The sequence below is a fragment of the Perognathus longimembris genome, chromosome 21 (genome assembly GCF_023159225.1).
Source record: "Perognathus longimembris pacificus isolate PPM17 chromosome 21, ASM2315922v1, whole genome shotgun sequence".
Classification (NCBI taxonomy): Eukaryota; Metazoa; Chordata; class Mammalia; order Rodentia; family Heteromyidae; genus Perognathus; species Perognathus longimembris.
The window spans coordinates 5,188,160-5,205,148 of NC_063181.1; the positions used below are offsets into that span (position 1 = coordinate 5,188,160).

At 39.2% G+C, this 16,989-nt stretch overlaps 1 protein-coding gene across 2 annotated transcripts in view; it reads right to left on the reverse strand.

Moving 5' to 3' along the window:
- Fzd3 (frizzled class receptor 3) overlaps positions 1 to 16,989 on the reverse strand; it is a 52,249-nt gene continuing 35,260 nt past the window's right edge. Inside the window, exons 5-7 of one of the 2 annotated variants that reach the window (XM_048330357.1) lie at positions 9,646 to 9,794; positions 8,695 to 8,928; positions 1 to 3,208 (exon numbers count right to left, since the gene is read on the reverse strand). In XM_048330357.1, the coding sequence (XP_048186314.1) occupies positions 2,995 to 3,208; positions 8,695 to 8,928; positions 9,646 to 9,794 (597 nt within the window). In that variant the 3' untranslated portion in view covers positions 1 to 2,994. The remainder of the gene's footprint in view (positions 3,209 to 8,694; positions 8,929 to 9,645; positions 9,795 to 16,989) is intronic. The other variant, XM_048330356.1, reaches the window with a different exon arrangement.

Sequence of the window (16,989 nt, forward strand, 5' to 3'; positions counted from 1 at the left end):
GACTTTACAAAACTCTTGATAATTTATTAGATAGAACCATTATTTTCTCAGTTGTCAATTGAGCAAATAAAACACTAAATGTTAGCATATGCCAAACACAACACAAACTAAACATATGGCATGAAAACTGTCCAAACTTGTTCAAATTGGTTTTAAGTAAGCTGAAACTTGAAGTTGCTGTTCTGCAATAGTTTCTTCAAAAAGAAAAACAAATTAACTTGGAGCACCAGTCTGATAGAATAGGCCAAACTAAACACTGTTACTTAGAACAATGGACTAACAATACTTTGTAAATTTTGTGGGACAAAATTAAGATACTTACTAAAACTAAGTGGAATGTCAACATAGCATTCTATGTATGCAGCGACAATTAGTTTAATAGAGAAGATACCAATAAATATGAAGAATCTGGAAGCACAAAGATTTTTATAGCAACGTTCGCTCAACTGTCAATACTTGGCCCGCTTGTATGAGAAACCAAGGAACATTTTGGCAGTTGATAATGTAATGCAGATGGTGCTAGATGACAACATCTTTGAGCTCAAACAGGCACCTTTTATTTTAACTTCTTATTTTTGTTTGTGGATGTTTGTTTTGGTTCACTCATGCTGTTCTCAGGAGAGATTCTCTGACAAAAGCCTCAATTCTATTTGTAGATGAGTTAATAGAGGAAGGGTTACTAATAAGCTATGAAGAACTCAGACTTCTCCTGTTTGAGTGGTAACTCCTGTTCCAAGACTGAGGATAGTGGAAAAAAGAAAAACATTTAGAGGCCAAATACTCAAATCATCTGACAAAGAATAGTTCATACTAAGATATATGTACCTTGAAAGAAACTTGATATTCAAATAAATTAGGACTTTCACAAACTGACTCTTCTGTTGGATAAAAGCTTCTTTTCCAACATCTCATTTCTTGGTACCTTTAGTTTTAAAGGTTGAACAGGAATGTACACATGAATTAAACACATCAAGAAATATGCTATAGTAGTACACAAATGAATATCTTAAATTCTTAATAAACTTAATCCCTTATATTTCATGATGCTATATAGTTTTCATATGGTTGTTTCCATTTGATCTTAACTGACAACTTTGTGAGGTAGGTAGAGTAGGTATGAATCTTCCATCTTCATTTTCAAACAAGGGAACCTAGACTCAGAGACGCTGACTTGTTAAAGGTCAAAAACTATCATATGGCAGAGCCAGGCATCTCTAGAGTCTAGTATGTTCTTCTAAGTGTGGTTCTTGGATTATCTGCATAAGAATAACCTGTGATATTTTTTATAAATACAGATTTTAAAATCCTACCACCTTGAGTTTATTGAATAAAACTCTCTAGGAGTGGAGCCAAGATTCCTGCATTTTCTAACAGACAATAAAGTAGAAAACAATTGGATATTAGGTGAAGATGTAAAAGCATATCATTGATCCAACAGAGCTTCACATGATATCACGTGATGCCATCAGATGGCATTAGGGATAAGTGAGTTTGAAAACAATAGGTTGCAAGCCTGATTGCGAATTAGAATCACTTGGAAAGCCTTTCTTTTCCCTTTTTCTTTTGTTCAACAGCACGTCTCCTCCCATAGGAAGAAAGATGCTGGGTATAACAATGGCCCCAAGTGTTTCTTATCTGCACTCAGGCTGAGGATCACTTGTGTTTGCTATGTGACACATCAACATTTTCCAGGAATTTTTCCTTTTCTGATCAATTTCAGGCCTAATAAAATCCACCATTCATACTGTAAATTATCTAAATATCACCAGATAAAATGTTGAATATTTTTGACTTTTTGATACTTTTAAGATTAAAAGATATTCATAACAAGACTAATCATGCTCCATTTAGCTACAATGATCTCAAATACCCAAATTAATCACCACTTTGGACTTAGAGTATATATATAATTAGCTGTCAACCACAACGATCCGGAAACTGAACACAGTACAGGGTGAAAGCTGTAGCTAACTGTCGCTACACGGCTCCTAGGCAAGGCAAGTGCAGCCAGCTCACTGTCAAAGGGGCCTGCATACCAAGGTCTGGTGGCTTTGGCAAAGTCACAACTCACTGTAGAAAATTACAACAATGAACACAGAGAAAATAGTTCACCATTTTGTAACTGTGGTTACCACAGAAGACCTTATAATGTGTGATGTTTATGTTATTACATGCCTCCATGGAGCAGATCTGAACAAGAAATTCTCTATGAATCAATACTGTTACTTGGGAAAGGATGGCTACCAATTAAGATTTTTCCATCATGCATATGGATAGTATAAAAACACAGCCAGTAAAAGTAATATTTACAAAAGTACTAAAAACAACACCAACTACAGGGGGGAAATGGCCATCTCTACTTTTCCTCCTTTGCTACTCCAAATCCCGAACATCTCTGGCTGAGGACTGTGTGGACAGAACTTTGAGAGGTCCTCCCATAGATAATCAGGCTCTTCTGTTGCACTTGTATCCTATTGGCTAACATACCCTTGCTGATTTATCGAAGTTGAAAAACAGTTCTTTTTCTCACGTAGTGGAAATAAAACTACAAAGTCTTACTATTCATCTGAGAAATAAGCCTTGCATAGAAAATTTCTTTAATTCTGAAACTTTGTTTTGTTAACAGAGCTACCAGAACGCTATCTCACAACTAGTTTATATTATTATATCAAAGTCACTACAAAGCAGTCACCACACATTTAGGATTTTTCTAAATAGAAAATAAGTGGGCTTATAAAAAGGCTCACCAGACAAATAATTATCTCTTCACAATCTAGAAAGAAGTTTTTTGTGGTTTTTTTTTTGTAATGCTATAACTCTTAGTGTTTTGGATGCCTTGGTGGGTGTTCCAAGTTGGACACAATACAAAAAGCAACAATCTACCTTCTCAACAGACACACTGCGCACGACTGAAAGTGGGATGACAGAGTGACGGCAATCAGTCAGGCGAAGGCAAAGAATAAACCTGCTTTGAACAGCAGTTCCCATCTCGGATTAAGCGCTGGTTCCATCCTCCTCGATGACACGGTTCATGCTGGTGCCGTGGGTGATGTGGGTCATGGGGTTGCCGCTGAGGTCTCGGGTGCTGCCATGTCGCGACTGCTCATTGAGCCGGTGGGAGCTGCTGTGCCTGGAGTGGTCGGTCAGTCGGGATGTGCTGCCGTGAGGTAGTCTCTCCTCCATTCCTCGGTAACTACAGGGTGTGTACCTGGAATAGGAAAGGGGATATGAAGTGGGTAACTAAACAGGCTTAAGTCTATCACTACTGATGCTGATGAAAGTACCTCAGTAACATTCTTAGGAAACCCACCATGAGAAGGCAGTAGCCTCCTTCTTATTGCTTGGCGTGTGTTCATTCACGACGTAGAATGATCTGACATGGCTAACCCACTCAGGCTCAGAATGAAGTTCCTATTCGCTGCAAAATGACAAAAACTAAAATCCAGTGGGCTGACTGATCTGGAGTGGTATTTTTCTCATTGGAATAATTTCTAGGAAACAGGGTGGTTTACAAAAAGGAGGAACAATGAGGCACAGCATCAGGGAGGTTAGAATCTGGTTTTACTCACTAGTATTGCAGACTCACATTTTATTAAGAAACCAGTATTGGAAGAGGAGAAGGTAAAATCAATGGAGAAGTGAGTGCAGCCTAACCAAAAAGAAAGAAAGAAAAAGAACTAGTAAATGAATGAATTATTAAGCAATGATGACCTCTGAGTCCAATAGCCTCATTAGCAGCTGAATTAACCACCTATAAATGATTTTAGTTATGTTCCTTAGGGATTCAGGTTGTGAAGATGCTAATTCACAGACATAACATCTACTCGGGAGCTACATCCTAATGCTCCATAGCCTCAATCCTTGCAGCAACAAATTCTACTCTTAGCCCAAGACCAGCTTCCTGCACATTAGCTGTGCTACACAGCTTAGCGTGATGGAGTCTTCCTCTATTACTGCTCTTATCTTGAAAGGCAGCAGTGGGACTGTTGAGTTTTCTTTTGTTGCAGTCCTGACTCACTGAGCTCCAACACAGGCAAGAATATTAAAAATTCCTGTCACCAGGAATGAGAAACTTAGCTTTAGGCCAGTCAAGGTCATGAAAACCAATTACATTTTTTATTAGTTCTTTGCTTATAGAGCTAGTATGCTATTTATCAATCTTTTTGACTTCATAGTGAGCTCTTTCAGGGTAAGGATCATATTTTATCTTCTAATTCCTAGTGCCTCAAGAAATATTTGTCTGAAGGACCTTTTGTCCATACACTAACAATATACTTTTTGGTAAAATATATTTAATTTAGGGCAAAAAAGTATAATGTATAACTTTAATGAAAATACTTTTGTTTCTTGCAGTACTGGGGTGTATGAGGCCTTAGGCTATAATCCTAGCCCAAATATGTTTCAAGTTGTGTTTCTAAAAACAAACAGAGCTAGTATGATGCTTAGAATCCCAGCTTTCTAGAAGCTGAGTTCAAGGCTGACCTGAGCCACACACCAAGAATCTATCTTAAAAAAAAAAAAAAAAACCCAAAGGCTAGGCTGTATATAGCTCAGTGGTAGATGAATGACATTTGGGAGGAAAAGTCGGGGGGCAAGCTAGGAATTGTAGCTTAATGGAATTTCCCTTGCCTAGCATGTGCAAGGCCCTGAGTATGGGAAAGAAGGGGAGGGGGAGAATATAGCAGGCTATAAAAAATTGTTTTGTTTTGCTTAATTAAAATTAAGCACTTTTGTTTTAATTAAAATTAAGCATTTGTTTTATTCCCCTTTATGCAAATTGGAAACAAAGATATGCCTTAAAATATTTTCGAAGGACTTTAAAAAAAATAAAAGGCCCACATTAGTGGTTCATGCTTATAATCCCAGCTATTTAGGAGGCTAGGACAGGATCTCCATTTGAGATAAACCTAGGTCAAATGTCAGAGAGGCCTAGCTACCAGTGCCGCGCTGCATACACCAAGGAGGAATACAGACACAGGTGTCACCCACTCTCATCTCCCAGAAGCTACGGACTTAACCCAGATCATAACAATAAGAATGGTAAAAATAAATGGCAATGCTGTCACTGCTGAGCAAATTGGAATTTCACAGTCCTTAAAGGATGGGTCTGATTCCAACTGGGCAGGGCAGTAGGAAAGGCCATTTCTGGAAATCATGATCTACCTTCTATGGTCTTATTGCAATTCAAGTGATCTACCTCACATTTTTAACTCAACTACCTTACTTAAGATGATAAACTCCAACCTACTAGGATTACAGTGGATGAAATCTATCTTTAGCTGCCCTTGGAAATTCTCTCCTCAATATGAAATTCTCTCATGCCATCCAATCACCCTGTTTATCTCCTCTTAGATACTTCCATGCATGGGTCTAATTTTCTCTTTCCTAAAGTCTACAATCTATTATTCCCTAACAGTCACAGTTTAACTTATATCCTGGCTTGAGTTTTCATATAATTGGTTCATAAACGTATCTTTTCAACAAGGTTGTATGCACCTAGAATGTAGAAATCATTTACCTTTTCACACAGAATTCCACAAGCATAAGAATTGTATTATAACAGTCATACATTCATTATTGCAAAAGGTGAGGCCAGTAATAGTGTCAATGCTGGGTGTTTACGGAGGGTGGTGAAAGGTAAAAGTCTCTGATTCCGTCCCTCCTTATCAGCATCTTAAGTTAAGACCCCCTGAATTCGTGGCGTTACTTTTCTCTCCTTGCCTGTGCTGGTTGTCCAATAATTCTCCTAAAATTCAAATCTGATTTTTATCACCCCAATGCTCAAAGTCTCTAACAGTTTCTCACGGTCTTAGAGAAAAATTTGAACTCTTCAGCATGGTTTCATCTCCTAAAATTGTCCAGACACACAAACTATGACCTAGTGAAACCTCAGTACCTAAAACTACCTGCATGTTGTGCGTTCCTTGCTTCTGTGCTTGCTGTTCCCTGGCCTTTCATTCTCAAGTGTCTTCACTGAATCCTATTGAAAGTAGAAGGGCCATCACTTGGAAAGCTGTCTCTGACTTTCCACAATAGATAACTGGTTTTTTCCTCTGGGATCTCAAAGCATCTGGCACCTATTTTTATTAAACATTTTAAAGTATATGGAAAGAGACTGTACAGAGAGCTTTCCATCTCTGCAGCCTTAGCACTAAGAATACTTCTCTTACAAGACTGCTGAGGAGAAGGAAAGAAGCCAGGAAAGAGAAAGGATCTTTGGGTGTGGTTTTTAAAAAATGTTAAAAAAAAAAAAAAAAAGAGTGCACACGAGTTAGGAAGATGGCTTAGTGGTAGAGGGCTTGCCTGGCGTGCATGAAGCCCTGGGTTCCATTCCTCAGTACTACATACACAGAAAGTGGCCCCGTGGCTCAAGTGGCAGAGTGCTAGCCTTGAGCAAAAGAAGCCTCGGCCCCAAGTTCAAGCCCCAGAACAGCAAAAAAAAAAAAAGAGAGAGAGAGTATACAGTCCAAGCAAGTAAAAAGGAGAAAAAGACTAGATTTAAAAAGATGAAGGACAGAATAAAAAGGAAATATTAAAAATGCTCATTTCATTTCAAAGGTCTAGTAAGGCAAAGAAAAGGAGATGGATAAACAAAGGTATATTAAAGTCAAAGAAAGATGGATGCTTTCTGAAAAGAAAGCAAAAAGAAGAGTGAGGGAAGAGGTGACACTGTCCAAAAAAAAAAAAATGCACTTTACCTGACTTACGAAACTGTAACCCCTCTGTACATCACCTTTATAATAACAATAAAATTTTTTTAAAGGAAAGCAGGAGCTGGGGCAGTGGCCTAGTGCCAAGAGTGCTTGCCTCCTATACATGAAGCCCTGGGTTCGATTCCCCAGCACCACATATATAGAAAATGTCAGAAGTGGCCCTGTGGCCCAAGTGGCAGAGTGCTAGCCTTGAGCAAAAAGAAGCCAGGGACAGTGCTTAGGCCCTGAGTTCAAGCCCCAGGAATGGCAAAAAATAAGATAAAATAAAAAAGGAAAGCAAAAGAATGGGGAAAGCCAAGTCAAAAATTAGATAGGGATGGCATCCTATACTGGGATACAGGGAGGAAAGAGAAGAGGCTAGACTGAGACAGACAGGATACAAAACAGCTGTAGAAGCAGATGGTCCGACGTGGGCAGAATGTTCCCAATTTTCTTTCTTTTAGTTTTTCCAAACTAGAAATCTTTAAAAAAGAACATCCCTGGGACATCCTCTTCCACAGCCAATGATATTAATCTATCACCAATTCCTATTATTTCTTTCTGCATCTTTCTGTTAGCCTTTTCTCTCCACTGCCAAACTCTCCAATAAGCTCTGCAGGGAAGGTCTCCAAAGCTCCTAAGATGTTTCTATTTTTAGTGTCGCAGCCCTCAAATTTAACCAGAAAAACACACAGCCAGACTTATGAAGCATTTCCTCCCTCTCTGCCTTTCCTCTCTCTAACTTCCTTCCTTTTTGTCAATCCTGGGGCTTGAATTCTGGGTTTGGGCACTATCCCTGAGCTTCTTTTGCTCAACGTTACTGCTCTACCACTTGAGCCACAGCACTATTTCCAGCTTTTTCTGAGCAATGTATTGGAGATAAAGAGTCTCATGCAGGACTTTCCTGCCTGGGATGGCTTCAAACCATGATTCTCAGATCTCAGTCTCCTAAGCAACTAGGATTACAGGCATGAGCCACTGGTGCCTGGCCCTTCCTTCCTTTTATTTTCTTTCCCTCCCTCCCTCCCTCCTCCTTCCTTCTCCTTTCCACCTTCCCTTCCTTTCTTCTCTTTCTCTTCCTCCTATCTGGCCATGCTTCCTCCCCTCTTTTTTCCAGTACTGGGAGTTGAATCAGGGTCTTGTACTCACTAAGTAGGTGCTCTATCACATGAGTCACACCCCTAATCCTTTTGCTTTAGTTTGACTTTCAGATGGGGTCTAGCACTAACTTTACTAGGGTCACATCAGACCTCAATCTTCCACCTCTGTATCTGGAGTAGCTGAAATTACATGTGTGCACCCATCTTGTTTTTGAGACAGCATCTCATTTTTTCCTAGGCTGGCCTTGAACTGTCATCCTCCTGAGTAATTGGGATTATAGGAGTGTGCCACTACATACAAGAAGCAGCATTTTATTAGATGTTCCAACTACCACCAGAATCAATCACTCCCTCTCTGTGCTCCCACTGCAGCTAGAGAACAGGGCTGGCAGACAATGGCCTGATAGGCAAATCTGTGCCCTCTTGATTCTGTAAGCAAAGTTGGGATTCCTAAAGCCCAGCTCAATGCCAAATTAAGCATACTAATTCAACTAGTTTCACCTTTTTTCCTCCACTCATATCTACAATGACTCGTTATTGCTTTTGCTTTTTTAAATTTTATTTTATTTCAAAATGAAGTATTTTAAATAAAAAAAAATCTGTCCGGACTCGAGATTCCTGCTACCTCTACCTCTCACACAGCCTGGACCACAGGCAGGGGTCTTTGTTGGTTCAGATGAGATCTTGCTAGGTTTTTGCACTGCAGTCCTCATGATCTCTGCCTCCCTAGTAACCAGGACTGCAGGTATGTGGCTAGCCTCTATAGTGACTTTAAGTCTCATCATCCTGGAACAACTATCTCGCAAAGTTTGAAGGGCTTAATAGTGCTCAATTTATACCTCAGAACCGGCTCTTCTTCTCTCTCAAGCTGTGTGATAATTTGACACAGGAACAGAGCTTACCTGCCATCGCGAGACCTGTGTAGGCTTCCATGGTAGCTGCTTACTTTGCTGTGGACGCTCCCTGCTTTGCTTCTTTGATCATCCACCATAGCCAGCTGAGTTGAGGAAGCATGTGTGGAAGTTCCTTGAGTGGAAGTCCCCCTTGATTTTCTTATAATAGGTGTGTTTGGGTCCCTCAGGAGTGACTGAGCAAAGTCAGGTTCCTGTAGCACCTGTCGGCTCTCGTTCACTATCCTACACAATTCAATACAAGTTCAAGACACACATTAACATTATTGGTTACATAACCAACAGTGCTCATATAATACCACTGCTGTTCTTGAAATCTATTGTTCTCTAGGTTATTAGGACTGATTTAAGGTAACTGACACAGGAAAGAATATAACAAAAACCACTTTGTCCCCTGTGTTACAATCAGGAAATCAGGATTTGGGTTCCAACTCTACCAATATGTATTCAGTCGTTTTCCCTTCTTCTCATCATTTTTCTCCTCTCTAAAATGAAATTATACAACTTCACCCACCCTCATCCCCGCTTTTTTGAGACAATGTCTTTCTGTATAGCCCAAGTTGGCCTTGCAATCATGGTCTTCCTGCCTCCACCTCCCAAGTATCTGGGGTTATGGGTTTGTACCACAGTGAGTGGCTAGTTTTTCAGTTTTAAAAGACATGTGGCTGTACATTTGTCAATGGTACTTGACAATTACAATTTTTTGTGTGTATCTGTTGAGGATCAAACCCACAATCCTTGTTGTGTGTTTTTTTTTTAAACAGGATCTTGCTATACAGCTCAGATTGGCCTCAAATTTGCAATCCTCTTTCCCCACCTCCTGAGTGCTAACTTTGCATGCATGACTATAACACCCTGCCATTTCAATCTTGTCTCAGTACTTCACAAAAGAACTTGCACCGATGTGAGGTTTGTGAAAATTGTGAGCAGTTATTAACTTACTCTTTTTTCCTACGACCATGGAAAAAACTTGCCCACTCAAAGCAAGTCTTTTTGCTTCCAACCCAAAAAACAGAGGGGATGCCAACTATGAGGGCCATCAGGTATTTCATCAGAAAGAGAATCAGGTCTGGACGACTCATCTGAGTAACCTAAGGAAGTAAAGAAGACCAATTTAGATACAAAGAACACTCAATCAAGGTTAATTATAAAACTCATAAACAAAGTAAGCGGCCAGTAAAACACAGTTCCACAAATGTGGTATTTTCATATAGGAGGTTTAGAGGTAATTTTCTCATTTTTTTTTTTTTTGGCCAGTCCTGGGCCTTGGACTCAGGGCCTGAGCACTGTCCCTGGCTTCTTCCCGCTCAAGGCTAGCACTCTACCACTTGAGCCACAGCGCCGCTTCTGGCTGCTTTTCTGCATATGTGGTGCTGGGGAATCGAACCTAGGGCCTCGTGTATCCGAGGCAGGCACTCTTGCCACTAGGCTATATCCCCAGCCCCTAATTTTCTCATTTTAATGGAAAAGCAGCACTGCTGAAAGTTTGACAATAACTTTATGCTCTATGTACTGAGCCCTGTTTCTCTGATTGGCTGATTTTAGATACACTTAGGAAATAAAGCATAACTAGGAAATAAGGGGCAAAGTGTTCGCTTCTTGGTCAATTTCACAATTAGCTATTAACATTTCATGTCTCTTTTATTACTTATCATTTTCGGCCTGGTGCTGAGGATCCGACCCAGGGCTTGTGAACGCAGCACTACCCCAGCCCCCTTTTCTGATTTATCATTCCCATGGCCTTCCATCACCCTACTTCATATGGACACTGTGGGCTGTTTCAGCTCTCTCCTCTACAGCACATTTTCTTGTCACTAGCCAGGTGAGTTCTTTTATGGCGGTACCAGGGATTGAACTCAAAGCCTTACACACTTGCTAGGCATGTGTTCTGCTACTTGAGCTATGTCTTCAGCCTCTTTTTGCATTGCTATTTGCTGTCTTACTTTATGTCCAGGCCAGCCTGGACGGTGATCCTTCTACTAGTGATTCCTCTCCTTGCTGGAGGTAAACAGGTGTGTGCCCAGCTACTGGTTGAGAGTTCTTACAAACTTTTAAAGCTTGGGTTGCCCTTGAACTTCAATCCTCTGATTTCAGGGATTACAGGCTTGAGCCCCAGAGCCCAGCCTAATTGGATGAGTTCTTGTAAAAGTTTGATTTGTTTCAAATATACTATGAGCAGAGAGTATGGTATGACACTAGTTACCTTGCATTTTGGAGGCTTTGATTTTGAGATTTAGGATGTAATTTTTATAAGTATTTCTTTTGTGATCTAAAACAATGCAAACACTATTGTTTCCATATGCTTTTGCAGCCTTTGGGTCTTGAACTATTTGAATGTACAAGATATTTCAATAAAAATGTGTGTGTGTGTATGTGTATGTGTGTATCTTAAGTGGTACTGGTATTTGAATTAAGTCTCATGCTTGCTCAGCTTTGCTGTTCAGATGGCACTTTAACCACTTCTGTCACACCTCCATTTCTGATATTTTTTATTTTTTAATAGTGGAGGTTATATATAGTCAACCTGACAAAAACCTTTAAGTGTATTAATGGAATACAAAAAGCTCCTAGATATAGTATAAATTTTATTATGGTAGATATTGACACATTTTCTATAATTTCTCTAGATATTATCAACAATTACATAAACATGTAACCTGTAATGTAGTGAGTACCATAAAGCTGTAGCAACAGATCAACGACACAGAAAGCATAATCATAAATTAACCAATACCTAGCTAGAACTTACACTTTTCACTTAAACACATATACACACTTCCCTCCTTGCATTATCCAACATGGATTCTCTGATACGATATAGATTTTTTTTTTTGAGACAGAGTCTTGCCATATAGCTGGGATTACAAGCAAGTGTTACCATGCATATTTCTTTTTTCTTTAGTCCCAAAACAGGACTCAAACTCATTAGCTGATGCTTTGGCTCACTGGCAGGCACCTTACCACCTGAGCCACACCTTTAACCCCAGAATTTTACTTCTTAATATTAAGGTACAAATTGTGTAATGTTTAAAAATAAGTGCTGGTGGCTCACACCTGTAATCCTAGCTACTCAGAAGTAGTATTGTGGCTCAAGTGGTAGAGTGCTAGCCTTGCGCACAAAGAGACTCAGGGACAGCACTCAAGCCCTGAGTTCAAGCTCTACAACTGGGGGGGAAAAAAGGGTTGAAATGAAGCACCAGTGGCTCATGCTTATATTTTTAGCTACTTAGAAAGCTGAGAAGGGACAATGGTGGCTCCAGGCAGCCTGGGCAGAGCAGAGAAAGTTGTCAGACCTCTTCTGAAGTCATAGCTGGTGACACATAATTCATGGTAGCATATGCTTATCATCCTAAGCAACATACATGGAAGCTTATAGAGGGGCTCAAGGTCTCAGGCAAATCAGTCCAAAAAGTCTGTTAAGAGTCCACCTCAGTGGAAAGAGGCTGGGTGTGGTGGCACACACCTGTCATCTCAACTACACTGGAAAGCTCAAACACAGGCAAGAAGTGAGACGCTATCTCAAAACTAATGAGCTGATAGAGTGATAGAGTGACTGCCTAGCAAGTGTGAGGCCCTTAGTTCACACCCTAGTACCACTAAGAAAAATAAGAACTTATGCTTGATCCTACTAAATGCCCAAAAATATGTTCCATAGAGCAGTACTGTCCCAGAAGATACTAAAAGATAACCTACAATAAGATGTTCTGTGATGAAATTAATTAGGGATAATACAACCTTCCCATGAAGGGATTATATATTAGTATGCTGAAAGTTCTGGAAAGTCCTGAAGTAAGGAAATTGTTATCTCAGTTTTTTCCTAAGCTGACAGTCATTAAGAACTTGGAACAATTTGTCCTGGTAGCCTACAAGCCTGTTAATCTGGAACAACTTTCTAGAGGAATGAAACACTGACTTTTAAGTCTAATTTTCTTACTACCTTCCCTTTCCATGATTAAAAAGAATCACAATTACTGTAGTTATATATGTTCTTTAGTGAGAGAGAGAGAGAGAGAAAAGCAGAGAGAGAGGGAAAAAGAGAGAAATGACACCTATGAAAGTAGAGTGAGGCAAGACAAGAAATGAGACAGCTGAGAAGGACGTTTCCTATCACGTTTGTCTCTATTCAGTAACAGGCAAAAAAGGACCAACTGATAAAAAGTATTCACATTTATATAGGGGTGACTTGCCTAAGTAATGAGAGGAAGATAGCTAAGAACTTATGGAAATAAACGAGTAAAGCTGTAGACAAGAAGTGCAGAGGAATACCTCACCAGGTGATCACAGAACTAGGCACAGGCGACATTGTACTTTCTGTAAAGTACGTGTCTTGAAAGGATCATCTGGAGTCTGACTATTCTTCTTATGAATTCAGGATATAACTTTCACTTGGATAAGGCTCCAAGTTTCAGGTGAACTGACTCACTCAAGGTCCCACAGCTGGTTAATTCAGTCATTTAGAGAGAGAGTGCTAATCTCACCAGGTACAAGAGAGCAAGCAGAAGACATGTCAGGAAACTTCTTGCCCTCACTGAACTTAGGGTTCTGGGAAGACTGGAGTGCCATCACTATTATACAAAATAAAGAATTTTCAGCATTTCAGGTAGCAATAAGAACTAAAGCATGATGTGTAACAACATTTGGGTAGAAGCAGGATGGAGAGCTCTGTTTTATACAAATTAAGTTTGAGATACCTGTAGACTATTCTGGAACTTGGAAATGAGATTAGGCTTTACAATCTAAATGTGGGACTGGATAAGATTATCCAAAAAGGAGAGAGAAAAACAGCCGAGAGGAAAAATCCTATTTTCTAACTTCTATACTGTCATGTTATAAACTGCACCAAATGTCTTTTGTAAATTAGCATGGCTCACATAAAAGAAATGCTTAAAGGAATTAAATTCTTTAATAACATAATCAGTAATATCAAAAGCAATAATCAAAACCTTCACTCACATAAGGCAGCATATTGGACAGTTAGAGCAAAAACATAGCATGGAATATTTTGTACCATAAAGTCTAGTTAAAGCCAAAATTCCAAGGAAGACAAGTCAGTACTTGACAATGGCAAGGATACAGTGAGAAAGTGACTTAAATAATGTTTTGTGAACATGCCATAGGCAGGTGTTGGAGCCAAAGGGAAAAGACACTGGAGTGAAAACATCCCAGCTACTGCTGTTTTAAAAAGTTCTCCCTACAAGACAAGGATGCCCACTCTCCCCACTTCTTTTCAACATAGTGCTGGAATCCCTAGCCATAGCAATAAGGCAAGAGGAGGACATCAAAGGGATCTACATCGGCAAGGAAGAAATCAAGTTATCCCTATTCGCAGATGACATGATCTTATATCTGAAGGACCAAAAAAACTCAGTACCCAAACTCCTACACCTAATAAACCAATTTGGCAAAGTAGCAGGATACAAAATCAATCCACAAAAGTCAGCAGCTTTTCTGTACACCAGCAATAGACAAACAGAAAAGGAAATTATGGAAATAATTCCATTTATAGTAGCCAAAAAAAGAATAAAGTACCTAGGGATATAAAGAATATAAGAATATAAGAATATAAGAATAAAGAATATAAGAATAAAGTAACCAAGGATGTGACAGACCTATTTAATGAAAATTATAAAAATGTAATAAGGGAAATCAAAGAAGACACAAGGAGATGGAAAGACCTCCGATGCTCATGGGTAGGCAGAATCAATATAGTGAAAATGGCCATATTGCCCAAATTGTTATACAAATTCAATGCAATACCTATCAAAATCCCAGCCACATTCTTCACTGAAATAGAGAAACCAATCCATAAATTCATATGGAACAGCAAAAAACCTAGAATAGCCAAAGCAAATCTAGGCAAAAAAAGCAGTGCAGGAGGTATCACAATACCAGACTTCAAGCTCTACTACAAGGCCATCATAACAAAAACAGCATGGTATTGGTATAAAAACAGATCGGAAGACCAGTGGATTAGAATTGAAGACCCAGAAATAATACCGCACTCTTACAGCCAACTGATATTCGACAAAGGAGCTAAAGACATACAATGGAATAAACACAGCCTCTTCAACTACTGGTGCTGAGAGAACTGGGTAGCCATATGCAGAAAACTCAAAGTAGACCCAAGCCTATCACCATGCACCAAGATCAACTCAAAATAGATCAAGGACCTCAATATCAGACCTGAATCCTTGAAACTACTGAAGGACAGAGTAGGAAAGACGCTAGAACTTATAGGCACAGGAAGGAACTTCCTGAATAGAGTCCCAGGGGCACAACAAATAGGGGAAAGACTCGACAAATGGAACTACTACAAATTAAAGTTTCTGCACAGCTAGGGACATAGCCACCAAAATAGAAAGACAGCCAATGATATGGGAAAAGATATTTACCAGCACAGCAACAGACAAAGGCCTGATATCGGTCATCTACAGAGAACTCAAAAAACTAAGCCCCTCCAAGCCCAATAAACCTATTAGGAAATGGGCAAAGGAGCTAAAGAGAGACTTCACAAGAGAAGATATAAAAATGGCAAAGAAACACATGAGGAAATGCTCAACATCCCTGGTAGGATGCAAGGAAATGCAAATAAAAACAACCCTGAGATACCACCTCATCCCAGTTAGAATGGCCTATACTCTGAACTCAGGAAACAACAAATGCTGGAGGGGGTGCGGGGAAAGAGGAACCCTTCTCCATTGTTGGTGGGAGTGCAAATTAGTACAACCACTTTGGAGAACAGTATGGAGGTTTCTCAAAAAGCTCAATATAGACCTACCCTATGACATGGCCATACCACTCCTAGGCATCTATCCTAAACAGCAAACCCCAAGATATCAAAAAGACATTTGTACTTCCATGTTTATCGCGGCACAATTCACAATAGCCAAAATATGGAAACAACCTAGATGCCCCTCCACAGATGAATGGATCCAAAAAATATGGTACTTATACACAATGGAATACTACATAGCGATTAGGAATGGTGAAATATTGTTATTCGCAGGGAAATGGTCAGAACTCGAACAAATAATGTTGAGCGAGACAAGCCTAGAACACAGAAAACAAAGGGGCATGATCTCCCTGATATATGACTGTTAACAAAGGGAGACGGAGACGGAGAGACAGTAGAGACCAAGTCTGTGAATACTGTATATGTTCTTGATACATTGTATATTGTATATATGTCTACCTGACCTAGAGAAGGGATAGAAAAACAGGACGTAAGATATCACAAGAAATGTACACACTGCCCTACTATGTAACTGTACCCTTTTTGCACAACACCTTGTAAAAAAAATTTGTGTTCAATTAATAAACAAACAAAAAAATAAAAATAAAAATAGGTGAATAAAAAAGTTTTCCCTTACAAAGAAAAAGAAATAATTAGGATAATACATCATGACCTTGTTATAAATCACTCAGAGGACACAATAATCGGTAGGTAGTATGTACAACAGGATATAAATGAGCTAGAAGGACAAAACCTAAGAGAAATGCAACATTCCGTTTCTATTTTAAAAGAGTCATATAGCGAACTGAATGATTATATTATTTTAAGAGGAAAAAACAAGTCAGTTTCTCGACTAAAAGGGACAAAAGAGAAACATTATTGTTTATAAATGCCTTTGAAAACACTGTATTCTTCCTGATGTTATCAAGTAAAACCTTAACAGCTGGAAAAAAACATCATCTGATCTATTTTCTTGGTTTATCATCTGAGAAATAAGGACACTCAATGGCAAAGAAGAGAGACACAAACATTTTTATAAGACTTATGTTTTGATGACTGTCCTTTTTCTACAATTGCATGGCCAAGCGTGAACAGCCTACATTACACTGCCTTCTGAACAACTGGTCTTCAGGAACACCACTCTAATTTTAATCAGTATCAGTGCAATGTGGCTTTAGTCAATCACCATATGGAAAACACTTGCTCATTTCGTTTTTCTTAATTTCAATCTCCAATCTTCTGAGGCTGCTGGGATTTAAATTCTTGTTAATTAAGTGGAAAAAATTACTCATGTTAAAGAGGGTGGCAGAAAATCCTTGAATAAAAAGAAAACCACCTAGGGCATATTTACATTATTTGGTGGCTTAAATTCAATTCTTGTTTTTGAGATGTTGGCATTTAATCAGGTTGGCAAAGTCTCCGGCTCCTTGTTATCAAGTGGAATCTATACTAATGGAAACAGGTATTGCATTAGATTGCTTTTATTATTTTAAATATACTCACTACTTCTATTAAGCCTGAGGTCATCAAAATCTCTTCATGAGGATCAGGCA